The 13783-nt window shown below is 39.7% G+C and overlaps 1 protein-coding gene across 1 annotated transcript; it reads left to right on the top strand.

Annotated features, from left to right (window-relative positions):
* Positions 1-1649: 1649 nt before the first annotated feature.
* FRG1 (FSHD region gene 1) lies at positions 1650-9204 on the top strand. Its single transcript, XM_072861971.1, has 9 exons — positions 1650-1803; positions 2183-2250; positions 4128-4250; positions 5204-5261; positions 5446-5560; positions 5892-5996; positions 6765-6856; positions 7909-8019; positions 9083-9204. The coding sequence occupies exons 1-9, from the start codon at positions 1742-1744 to the stop codon at positions 9117-9119; spliced, it is 771 nt and encodes a 256-aa protein (XP_072718072.1). The 5' UTR covers positions 1650-1741; the 3' UTR covers positions 9120-9204.
* The last annotated feature ends 4579 nt before the right edge of the window (positions 9205-13783 follow it).

Here is a 13783-nt window from a genome sequence, read left to right as displayed (position 1 = left end):
TTCTGTACTGCCTATTTTTTCAGCTTTTACTGGAAGAATTAATTGCAAGATGCAAGTTCCTGGGACTGGTGAGTCAATAAATCAACAAAGTCACATACTGTCTACTACAGCAATACACTGCTTCAAGTTATCCACTTCCCAAACACTGATCAAGGAGACGACTGTCTTTCACTGACAAACTGCAACAGATGAAGACACCAGCAGGAAAGTAGCATGCCAGAGACACAAAAAAAGTATTCTGAAGTTATACTCACTAGCAGCTTGATTCAAGTATTGCTTTTGCTGACAAGCCCATGCCTCCTCCCAACCACCTTCTCCCCAAAGCTCCAAAATGGAGGACTTGCCAAAAACTCCTGAATGTCCATTACTATTGCTTTCATTTTATATGGCAGATGTAACCACCCCAGCTTCACAGATAAAAATATGGGGTTAGTCATGTTAGGCATGTAGATAGAAATTGAAAGCATTTTAGTGAGAAGTGGCAGGGTCCTGGATCCAATCAAAGTATCTGTGGAAGACACCTGCAGTCATCCACAAATTCCAGGGTCATTCACTGGGACATTACACATGCAGAGTTTTATCACCTCTGATTTTAAAGGCCTCGACATAACCATGTATAAGGCTCTCATTTCTTACTTGTAGAAGATACCTTTGAGGTGCTGAGAACTTCCAAGCATAGACAGGTAATGAAATCAGAAACAAAAAGGAAGCAATCCAATGCAAGCATCTCTGTATGTGTACACGTAAGACAAGATTTGATAGGGATGGTATCTTTCATGTGACCAGCTAATATAATCAGCAGACAACCTTTTGGGCACAAAACCCCTTCCATTAGTGTGAAGTAGAAACAACAGACTAGAAGACTAAACACAAATTACAAATTATTGCTCTAATTGGGAGTCTAATCACGCATGTGCTAGTAAGGCCATTCTCCAAAGAAGTAGTGGCACCTGTTGAGAAGGTGGTAGGTTAGTCGTGTGAGAGAAAGGTGATTATATGCCTAGAAGAAAGCCTGAGGTAGATTCTACTCTGTGGAATATCAAGTGGCTAACAGGATGGGAAAAACTGTCATAAACCTAATTTTGCCCCTAGTTTGGTTCACCTGGTTGACTTACGAGGTTCATTTCCCCAACTTCTCTTCACGGGCTTCCCCTGAAGCTTTTGTTCCTGCATCAGCACAGCCTGGTGCCCAGCCCTTGTGTAATGCTGCCCTTGCCATCACCACCACCACTTAGCCACTCAGGCAAAGCCTGCTGCCCTTCGGAGGTCTAAGGGCTCTGCTGCGGGTCCATCAGATATGCTTTTAAATACACACATGAACAGGTTGCTACCGCATGCTGGAGAAGGAAGCTGTAGGCTCTTCATTCCTTAGCGCTAGGGGCCTGCAGTCCTGCAAAGCGCCAGAGCAACTGGTGGAGCCAAGCCAGACTTAGAAGGGGAAGGTGAAGAGGGACGCGCTCTTAAACGTAATTTTAAACTTTTCTTGTTCTATTTTTCCCCTCAAATTCTGTGTCCAGGGCCCACCACATGCAACAAGGAAAGGCTGAGCGGACGCTGTCGCGCTGGTCCCTGCCCACAGCGCATGCGCTCGCGCAGTGCCTACGCACTCCACAGACGGGCAGTGGGCGCATGCTCAGGAAATAGCGGAACGAGGGCGGGAGGGAAGGTTGTCGCTCCGGGGCTTCCGTCCCTTCGGTGGGGCGTTGCCGGGTCTGTCCTTCCGCGCTTGCCGTAGGCCGTCATGGCGGAGTATTCCTGCGTTAAATCCACCAAGCTCGTCCTCAAAGGGGCGAAAGAGAAAAGGTGAGGAGTGGGCTGCCCGCCGCCGCCGCCGCCCCTGCGCCGGGCTCCCCGCCCCGGCCGCTGTGGCAGCTGCTGTGCTGCCAGCTCGGCGGTGCCTGGGGCCGGGAACCCCGGCCTGGCTCCCCCCGCTGCGTTGGGGTCGCGTCGGAGGCTGGACTGGGGTGAGGCCAGGCCAGGCCGTCCCGTCCTGTCCCTCCGGATGTGGGTATGCCTGAGCACGCCGGCCAGGGCAGGGGTTTTCGGGTTGTCAGCCCCTCGCTCCTGGCGGGTGTCAGTGACCCGCTCCTGTAGGGCTTGGGAGTGAGGCCGTATGAGGGAGCTCGCTGTGGAAGGGCCGGGTCGGAAGCATGTTCTTATTTCTTTGCATCTCGCTTTGCAGCAAGAAAAAGCACAAGGAGAAGAAAAGGAAAAGGGAAGAGGACGCGGCAGAGCAACTTGATATTGTTGGTGAGCTGCTTTCCAGGAATTATGTGACAGTGTGGAAACTGTAGGGGATAGAGAAGTTGAAGAGATTGTTACAGGACTTTGTAAACTAAGTGTAGTCCCTGTAGAGATTTATAACTGTTTCTCACAGCATGTTATTTTTATGTTGGGATCTTCCTGGACTCCAAATGGAACTTCTGACATCAATGGGATGGATTTTCCACTTATCTTTTTAGCTACAGTATGTTCTTATATAATCTCAAGCTACTTATCAGCTTGGATCTCTTTTTTTTGTTTTTTTTTTTTCCTCCCCCAATGGTATTCGCTTCAGGAGTAGAGACTTTTTAGCACTGTAATGCTGTTATTTAGTGAGTGCATTTCTATGTGAATAACTTACCTCTTCTGTTACTATTACTTTGAAAATTAGTGGTTGGATCACCTGGGCTTTCTGTTCTTACTCTGCCACTAGTTACTTTCTGACCACATTCTTTAGTTTGCTCAAACCTTCCATCCTTTCAAAAGGAAAAGAGTCTTGGTTAGTTTATTTATTTTTAATTTGACATACTTGCTTGACTGCTGTGATCTGTTCACATTATAAATTTGCTACTGTTAATTGAAATTGAAGGCACTAACATTAACCAGTAACAAAATATAACTTTACTTTTTCCTTTTGTATAAAATAGAAGGATCAAAGTATGTATGGTCGTGAGCAGTAACTTGACAGACTGTTGCCCTTCAGCACTGTCATGTCCTTGATTGATCACAGTTCACTTCACAAACAAAAAACAGCTAAAAAAGAACCACAAAGTCACGAGAGACGCAGATGTATACTGTATCACAGCGCACATTACAGGATAAATGTCTTTTTTTTATTATGTGTATATAGGCAGCAGTGCAAGAGGAAGTCATCCTTGTTCCTGTGTTATTATGATTTATGATATTATTATAATAATATATGATAATGTATTAATATTAATCATAACATTAATATTATGATTTATGATATTGTGATTTATGAAAATATGATATATGAGAAAATGGGCTGTTGTGTCTTACAGTAGAAGAATGTTACAGATGTTCTACATTCTTTAGTTTATCCAGATTACAAAAAAGTAGGAGAGATTTGGAAAATTCATACATTGATCTGTGAGCCCTGACTGTATAGGACAAGACAATTAGCTCCATATGTTGTATAAAGACAGGGGAAGATTATTTCTGCTCAAGGCAACTTGACTTGCCAAACTTACCATGCGGAAAAAAGACATCATATTCAGATTAATTAAAAATAGTTATTATCTTAATCACGTAGGAAATATTTATAAGGCAGTATACCAGGAGAAACTGTTACTGTTTAAAAAATATAAACATTATAATTCTACTTCATGCATGTGGGTAGGGCTGCCTTTAACTTTGATAGAATCCTGGGGGGCTCAAACATTCAAACACAGATTGGCTTGAACAACTGAAGTCTAAGGATGAAGTAATTTAACAGCAAGGTGAGATAGTCTATCTCTTTCTGTTGTGTTGGAGAATCTAATAATTGGATATGACCCCAAAACTGCAGGATGCTGGTCCAGAAGGGAAAAAAAAATACCTTCCTTGCAAGGTGTATCTTTGCTGGATCAGCTGAATGCTCTATGGACTAACACAAACAAGGGATGAAGCGTAGGAGCCTGTGACTAGGGATGGCAGGGTTGGTAGAACAGCAGGACTTCGTTTCAGCAGCAACACCATTAAATTGGGTCTGTAGTATAAAATAATGCAGAAAGATCTTGAGACAGCAATAGCAATTGTATCTTTAGAATTTCAAATCTCAGAGAAGACACAGAAATATCATCTCTTGAACTACTGTAATCAGAAGTTGTAATTACTCTATTAACTGTCATGGTTTTGTATTTTAGGAAACTGGTGGGCTATCAGCAATTTTGGTGAAATTACAGGAACTATAGCTATAGAAATGGATAAAGGAGCTTACATCCATGCCCTCGACAATGGCTTGTTTACGCTTGGAGCACCACATAAAGGTTTGTTTCAGGAAATTTGGAAATAAGCAGTTTTAGTAATGAAAGGCATAAAAGTAGCATCATATAAAGGCAAGCAGTTTTACAGCTAAAAGCAGTTTATTACAAATAATGCAATAATCCTAGCCGTAGGATGCAGATGACTTAAACCTAATGACTACCAATCAGTTTCACTTACCTAGTTTCTTGCTGGTTTATGTGTACAATAAATTGAACTGCCTTGGAGATGATCCCCTGTTAAAGGCCGTACCACTTACTGGATAAAAAGCAGTATAACTTTTATTAAATCCTATAAAAACTTTATGGTGTCAGTTGAAGAGTGAAACGCAAGGCAGATGAGTTTCAAGGCTCATTGCTGCATCCTCGTCTTAATATACTTGTTTTGTTGCTGCACAAGTGGGCTAGTAACGTGGCACGATAATTAGCTAGTCCTTACTTTGAATTTGAGCGCCATCAGTCAGACAAGGACTGTTCCAGAACCCTGACAGTGTGTTTCATCTCCAGGGTGAGGTCAAAGCAACGATGGCGATGATATCTCATTTTGGTTTTGAGGGATGGAGAGGCTAGTAGCTTTTAGAATACTGAGTTGTGTTACCATAGCTGAACTGTAATACATTTTGTTATGGAAAAAACAACATTACAAGGAGATTAAGGTTTTCAGAGCCACCTGGAGAATTACAAAACATTCTCAACTGTAAATTTCTTTACACAAGGATTGTCTTTATTTTGTGTCTTGTTTTAAGCACTCTAAATATATGAACATAAATGAGCACCTGCATTGCTTTTTTAAAAGTGAATATTCAAAAAAGGAATTTTTAAAGAAACAAAGTATTGCGGCTTTCCATAGTATTTCACAATGGCCATTGTTTAATGCCTTTTGAAACTGCAGTATTAACAGGTTAAAATATTGTATGTTTAATACTTCATACCTAACTAATGGAAAAATCATTCCTCAGATGATGAAGGCCCTAGTCCTCCTGAACAGTTTACAGCAGTAAAGTTGTCTGATACAAGGTAATTACTGTAACAAAATGTTACAAGTTTTTATACTTGTTATCTTTGTTTCTGGCGTGAATATGTGTTTTAATATTCTCTTGAAATGCATTGCCTACTAATAACGTGTTTGTGATGTGTTGGATATTGTGAATTGCTTGAATTAAAAACATTCTTTATTATTTTCCTGCATTTTCTCTTTGAGGATTGCTCTGAAGTCTGGTTATGGCAAATACCTTGGTATAAATTCAGATGGACTTGTTGTTGGACGTTCAGATGCAATAGGATCAAGAGAGCAATGGGAACCTGTCTTCCAAGATGTAAGCTGCTTGGAATAATTCATTTGCTGTTCCTAGCATTTGATGGTATTTTGAGTTAATCTATATTGATGTTCTTTGTCTGTGCAGTAAAAGCCTTTTGCAATCTCTCCCATATTATAACTTTTAATCTTCTGTTTTCCCAACTGCTGCATTTCGGCAGCTATAAACATCTTAAGAATGAAGGAGCCAGCAAATGTCATTGAAGTGTCAATATATGAAAGAATAAAATGCATTTACAGAGTTTTCTGGTGTATTGTAGAGGATAAATGTTATGAATCAAAGAGTTCATATATAATTTTTTTACTAACAATATGTGATATTATTTCTGCAGAAGAAAATGGCATTGCTAGCAGCAAATAGCCGTTTTATTAGATGTAATGAAGAGGGAGACATAGAAGCCAAAAGCAAAACTGCAGGGGAGGAAGAAATGATAAAGGTAATCTATAACTTCTACAGTTAATACAGGATTGGCATGGATATTCAAACAGCCAGGTGTCTGTGTGCTACGATTTACTGCTTAATACAGTTATAATAGTTTTCTATGAGCTGTCAAGTGGTTTGTCCACAAGAAAAGCAAATGAGCTCCAGGGCTGCATAAACTGAGATACTTCCAGTAGAGATAGGAAGCTATTTTACCACTGCAAGGGGGGCAAGACAGTCTATGTGATATTCCAGATAGTTCTGAACAGCTTGGTATGGGAGAGATGAATTATGACTGAAGCAGGGACAGAGAAGGGTTTATGAGAATGATGCAGAAGAGGAGATCTTTTAAGTAAGAATGTAAAAAGACTAGCTTGACTTCATCTGGATGTGGAAAATAAATGTGTGCCTCCAAATAGAGATAGGTGTCTACTAGTCAGAGCAGTAATATTTTTAAGTCAGTCTCTGAAAAGGGCATTTTACCCCTGCTAAAACTAAGAACTGTAGTGATGCTTCTTTGAGATGAAGGTGATTATGTCTTACAGTAGTATCAAGGATTACACTTAATATTTCCCATATTTCAGGCACCTCTTGCTTTTATTGCAGTTGTCTCCAGTTGCGAATTAACCAATTTGAAAGCCGTGAACTTAAAGTTAGCGTGACTCATTCTGTTATGAAGGATATATTGTTGTCTTTAACCTGTAACTTCTGGTTTTTAAAAAAAAAAAAAATAGGCATTTTCTGGTTTGGTTGGTTGTTTTTTTTTTTTCCTCTCAATGACTAGATTCGTACTTGTGCTGAAAGAGAAGCTAAGAAGAAAGATGACGTTCCACAAGAAGACAAAGGAAATGTTAAACAGTGTGAAATCAATTATGTGTACGTAGTTTAGAGCTGTTGACAGGCTCAAGTATCTTTTTTCGCTTCTCTTTGGGGCCGCCTTTGGTGGAAGGGCCAGACTCCCACCCAGCCTTTCACTCGCTTTCCTCTTAGCAGGACAAGGGAAGAAAATAGGATGAGAAGGCTAATGGGTTGAGACAAAGACAGGGAGATTGTGTACCAGTTACTGTCACAGGCAAAACAGACTCAAGTTGTGGAAAATTAATTAAATTTATTGCCCATTAAAGTAGATTTGGGTAGTGAGAAAGAAAGACAAAAATTAAAAACAGCACCTTCTCTTCCCCCATCTCCCAAGCTCAGCTTCACTCCAGACTCCTCTACCTGCTTCCCCAAGCAGGCTGAGGGGATGGGTCAATACATAGTGGTTTCTCTCTGCCACTCCTTTCCTCTCCCACTTTCCCCTGCTCTGGCATGGTCCCCTCCATAGGCTAGAGGGGAATATCCGCTCCAGCACCTGAAGCACCTCCTTGCTCTCATTCTGTGTCCTTGATGTTCACACTGCCATTTTGCACTTTTTTTTCCTCTCTTCTCCTCTGCCTGTGTAGCATTTTGCCCTTTCTTAAATATGTTTTCACAGAGGTGCTACCAGCTTTGCTGATGGGCTCAGCTGTGTCCTACGGTGGGTCTGTTGTGGAGCCAGTTATGTCCAGCATGGGGCAGCCCCTGGCCTCTTCTCACAGCAGCCACCCCTGCAGCTCCCCCACTACCAGCACCTTGCCACCTACACCCGATACACTTTTGCTCCCTGACTTGTCATGCTAGTAGTTGAAGAAGGGGCTTTTTAGAACCTGTAACCATGTCATGCTAATCATGCAGGGGCTCATTCCCACTTAGACTGCCAAAAAAACCCTGAACAGTTTTCACCTACAGAAGTCTTAGTGCAATATTTGATACTGTGATAGTTTGCTGGATTTTATTAGGCCAGTTGTCTACTGTGTAATAGAAGTTAAGATTCTTATCGGGTGTTGTTTTATTGAAACACAAAACTTTATAAAGAAGTTACACTTTTTACATTTCCCTCCCCCTTACAGAAAGAAATTCCAAAGTTTTCAAGACAAAAAGCTTAAAATAAGCAAAGAAGATACAAAAGCCCTCAGAAAAGCCAGGAAAGAAGGCACTTTTCATGAAATGCTGCTTGACAGGTACTTCAAAGTACAAGAAATAATGTACTGATTTAAAAACTACTGGGAGATGGAATTACAGTAAACCTGGGGTACAAAAAAGAGCTAGATTTCAGGGGGGTGGGGTGTTGACCATTTCCTCTCTGGTCAGTGTTCTGCCTGAGTTCTGGGATTAGCTTTTTTTGTTGTTCTGAATTTTCACTTCTCTAGCTGAAGTTTGCAGGTTTGGATTTACCCAGAAATAAATTATTTTGGAAATCTTTAACTAGGTTGTTCAGTTTGTTTAGTGCAGAAGAGTTGAGGGATGAATCTTCTTAATCAAAAAAATTAAGCTAATTTTTAACATTTTCAATACCTATGGCACCAGGACATTTTGGAAAGGGGAAAGCTGCATTTTAAAGAAAAATAGCATTTATTAAGAACATTCTTCATGTTATTTAATGGGAATAATTTTTTTTCCCTGAGCTAAGACTACAGAAACTGTCTTGAACTTTTAAAACATTTTGTATTGGTATACAGTGTAAATATTTGCATTAATTCAGTGGGTGGAATGCAGAAGACATCGTTTATGATAATTGCAAGTGATGGGAGAACACTCCTGGGCCATCACAGGTTGAGTACCAGTTTCAAATAACACTGAATCTGAATTGCATTCCTCAAAGTGGACAAAACGCAATTCATGATGATTTGAAGGGAAAGATAAGGTTAACTTTTTCTTCTTAAGGAGCTAGAACTGCAACGTCTAAAGTTAATTAACAAATCCAATATGTAGTTTCTTCACTACGAGGATGGTGAGGCACTGGAACAGGTTGCCCAGAGAAGCTGTGGATGCCCCAACCCTGGAAGTGTTCAAGGCCAGGTCAGATGGGGCTTTGAGCAACCTGGTCTAGTGGAAGGTGTCCCTGGCCATGGCAGAGGGGTTGGAACTAGGTGGTCTTTAAGGTCCCTTCCAACCCAAACCATTCTATGATTCCATGAAAAATTGCTTTCAACGCTTCCTTGATGCTTTGAGGCAGACAAAATACACAGATGTAATCATATTTGGTCTTAATTTAAATCTTGTTTCATTACTCTTTCCATATAGGAGAGCAAAAGTGAAAGCGGATAGATACTGCAAATGACAACCAGCCGGTCCATTTTCTTCTGCATCTTTGATGATAGGGTCAAATTGAAAACAAGAGTAAAATGTTTTTTAATTATTTTTTATTGATGGTGTTTTGCTGATGTTTTTATTACATCATTTTTAAAGGATCGTCCGGGAGCTATAATTAAGCATCAAACTAGCGTCATCTTTCAGTAATGAATACTATTAAGTTTATTCTAAAACTACGTGCTATTGAAATAGTGAGATAATTATTTAATGGAAAAGAAATTGACCCACTGAATCTTCCAAGGTTGATGAAAGGAACCTGAACTTAGAGACAGGGCAGAAGAGAACGACGATGAAGTTCAGAAGTAAAATATGGTTAACACATTGAACCCTTAAGAAATATGTAACTGTATTGAACAAGCAGAAATAATTGAAAATGCATTTCTTAGAACATGTCATACCAGATCCTGAGTAGGACATCTGTGGAGCCATTCTACACTGTATCAGGTGAGGAATGGGCCAGAATATTCAGGATTCATAAAACAATGTTCAAAACAGACCCACTGTTCAGGTTGATAAATGGCATAATCCATATGCTGGAAAGAATGTTGACAAATCACAAGAACCCTATTACAGATGAAAATGCAGGCGCTTCATAAGAAAAGCGGATGACTCTTTTGTGTTAGCAGGCTGCTTATTTTACAAGAGGGAAAAATTGATTTTGCAAACTTGCTGGTTTCTCTACAGGGTGGACTTTAATTTGTTTAATAAAACAGCAGAGACTTTTCTTAAGGTCATAGTATAATATGCATTCCTCGTATCTCATATAAAATATGGTTACCTGTGTCTGTTCTGATTACCAATAAGCTTTTCAGTAACAACATGTCCATAGGAACTACCTCAGTCAGAACAATTGCTTACTCTCTCCACAGCTTCTGTAATCTGCATCATAAAGATTACTTGGTAACAATGTTGAGGATTTTTATGCTAATAATTTGAATTGTCTCCACGGAGCTTCTCCTAGCTGTCAATTTGAACTACACACATAGTACAAAACTGTAAGCTCATGCAAGATAATGATGTGTCTAAAAAGAGCACAAGAACAGACCAGTAAAGTCTAGTCAGTAACGGCAATTTATATTGGTCTAAATTTCATAGGCAATTGGTCTTGAGGAAGAAGCATGAAGAATTTAAGTATGTCATAATTGTTTAAACCCTCTATTGACTTTTCAGCATGAAAACAAATTATAGCTGGTTAGGGAAGGCTAGCTGACGTTAGCAATAAAAGTATTTATTTTTCAAAGAATTTAGAAAAATATTATTATAGCCCATACAGATTTTATGGAACTAAAAGAAGAAAATCTCCATGGGCTGGGCACATTTATGATATAACATAGGGATTCTTAAACTCATTTGTTTCTAAAAAAGCAAAGAAAAATCCAAACCTTTCTCTGATGGCATTTTTAAGCTTTCCATACCCAGCTCTGTCTGGCTGAGTACAGAGATTTTTGCCGCAGGGCTTTTCCCTCTAAGGTTGTAGAATTTATTTGTTTTATACCTGTTAAACCTACCATTCATTTAATACCTAATTTACAAGAATAGGTACACTCACTAGTTCCTTGTATGAATATTTTGGAATGAGTGCCTTTTCCCGCTTGAGCTTTTTCTGTTGAGGGATATACTAAATGAGAAATCAAAATGCCCCCTCTGGGGACCTGGTTTGTATGACTATATTGGGACAGTTGTGCTTGTAACTTTTTTATATGGACAAATCCTTGGAGACCTTCCTGTCATTCCAGCTGCTCCATAAGGCTTTGTATTTTTATGCTGATAGAAGCTATAACAGAATGCTGAGAAATTAAATAAAAGCAAGGTCTACACTGAATTTAAAAAAATGAGTAAAATGAAATTATTGAATGAGAATTTGTGTTCCACTCAGTTTTCAGGGGTACAAAAGATCCCTCGGAACTGGTTTTTTTGAACTTAAATGATCTTCTGGAGAATTGTCTTTTCCCCTATATCTATCTGATTATTGTATTTCAGGAAATACTGTTAACCAAAACGTAATAGTATCAGATGGTCACATAAACTAATCAAATGTTTGACCTTTTTACCAGTATCAAGTTCAATAACTTCATTTTAAAGTTTTCACAGAATTTTAGTTCTAGTTCTAATACAGAACTTTGAGTTTACCCTTTAAGCTTACCACATAGCAGGAATGACTGACAGTTATCTTTGTTTCCTATCAGTTTCTATTAACTATGCATTCTTTCAAAGCAAGCAATTGCTGGGAATATCAAAATGTTTGTAGTGACATTCTGCATTAAAACATTTTCAAAAAGAAACTGTAATTAGCAGAACTGATTTGGTTTTTTACTCTGATTTTGTAAGTAACTCCAGAATTACATTAAAAATCCCTCACACATCAATAACCCAGTTATAAAATCTTAACTGTATCACATGTGAATATTTGGCTTGTATTAAGGGATTGGCTCTGAGAAAAATTAAAGGTATATAAGGTACCAATGGTAGGCTCTTTGCCATATAGCTTAAGCCCTGGGAGACAGACTGTGCAATGATGTAGTCCAGAGAGAAAGCTCCCTGGCATTTAGTGGTCTTGAGAGAGAATAGTTGGCTTTTCTAGGGAACTCGCTGTATAACCTGATTGCTCTTAAATAAAAATAGACACCCTCTCAATCGGAGAGCCATGTAGGCATCATGTCTGGCTAGCTTTTTACCAATACCAGAAATGGTCAAGCAGATGAAACTAATTGTGTAGCTTAGAGGCTTTTGAATCGCAGTGTCTGTCCATATGCTCTATGACTCCATTTTTGTAAAGGAGAGGGCTATGCTGCCTTTTCCATGGTGAGTAAAGGCCGTATTTTGAGTTCCTGTATTGTTGGAAAAGATGCATTGCGCATGCCCAGGAGGTCTGACAGAAGCATGAACACTGAATTTGCAGGGAGAAGGCCAAAAGCTAGAAATAATTAGATGATTGCTGGCAAATGCTCCTGGCCAGAGTCTGAGGAATTCTTGGATGAAAATGCAGCATAGCTGTGGGTTGTGCCATCACAGAAAAAAAATGTAATTCATTTTTCCCCAGAGCTCCTCAATTTGGTCTAGGACTGGGAATTAGGGCTCTTTAGGTAGTTCTGGTTGTAGGTACCATGCTACATATCCCTCCCCAGAAATGTAAGTAACCTGATGTACAACTGTTGCAACATCATGGACCTGGAAGTGGCCTAATGCCAAAACTACTCCCAGAAACACTGGGAAAGAGGCAGCACCACAAGGAGCAGGCTGTGGGCCAGGGTAATTATTTATCGGGCAGTTCATTGCAGGTGTCATTGATCCACAGTCACTGTGAATCTTAAACGCATCTGAAGTGAATGCTGATGGTTGAAGTAGACTGATGTTAAAGCATCTGTTTTTCCTTTCAAGAATAATTGTTTAAATAAAATCATCTCTGGTAGAACTTATAAAAATGATTACTCAAACACAGATGCAGCTGGAAGCAGAAATCTGCTATGCTGGTGGAAAGGGTGCTGAAAGGAGTAGTCAGAATCTGAAAAAGAGTGTGAGAATTACCCATGGAAAGGAATTTTCCATTTCATATTTATCAATGTCAGTAGGAGAATGCAAGGTGTAGGCACTGTAAATAGCTATAAGTGATAGTAAAGGAAAAATGGAACTGAGAGGCATGTTTCTTACAGAGCTAGGAAGAAGTGATGCAAAAAGAAATGTCAGAGCAAATGAAATGAGTCTGTCCTAAGTAGAAGAGGAAGTACTGGATTTGGCAAGGGACCGGCAGCCCTGCAGGGAATAGGGATATCTTAGTAGCAACAGAGTTGCCCTCTGTGTTGGGACTAATGATACACTAGATTCTTGCTAAAAAATGTGTCCTGCGATAATACAGAAGCAGAGGACTGGGGAATTCACTGCAATTTTAGTCCCAGGAAAGGAAATCAAAGGTATGACAAAACAGTGAAGATCAGTGTGTGTATTAAACTGTTGCTATAAGGAGTTCATTGGGATATTTTCCCATTGGAGGTATTCATGGAGTCGTCTTGGTGATGCTATGTCCTAGCAGTAGTGTTAACACAAAGAGCTTTAACTGGAACAGAGAGAAAAGGGGAAGGAATTTGTGCAGCCTCTACTTCTGGAGGAAGGAACAGATCTGGGGAGTGGTAATACAATACTGGATAGATGAGTGTGAGAAAGCAGAAGGGTGGACATGAAGTACTAAGTATCAGTGACACCAGCTGTCAGGTAGTACAGTTAACGAGTAAACTGCACATCTTAAGAAGCTTTTTTCTTTTGACTTAACTCAGATTTTTGAAAACTGACAGAAGAAACCTAGACAACATCAATGGAGGACCTAAAGTACTGGTGTGGACCCTGGAGATGAGGCGTTCTGATAGGAATGCAGCAGAGAACAGCCATAGTCAGAGAAACACACAGACTGAAGGGTGTTAACTATTCCTTAGACTTAAAATTTCTTTCCTGGTGAAAGAACTAAACCAAAAGTACAAAGAGGCTTCAAAAAAGTAAGTTTTGAATATGAAAGGTGACCATGGCATAGTTTTGTCTTCAGAGCATTCAGAAAGTTTTTTTCATTTTCCAAAGCTGTCATTTATTTTCTACTGTTAAAGATGTCCTAAAGATAGTAAAGCACCTAAAAACTGTCTGCTCCAG

This window comes from Ciconia boyciana, chromosome 5 (assembly GCF_034638445.1).
Source record: "Ciconia boyciana chromosome 5, ASM3463844v1, whole genome shotgun sequence".
In the NCBI taxonomy this organism is placed as follows: Eukaryota; Metazoa; Chordata; class Aves; order Ciconiiformes; family Ciconiidae; genus Ciconia; species Ciconia boyciana.
This window is presented reverse-complemented; position numbering and strand designations above follow the sequence as displayed.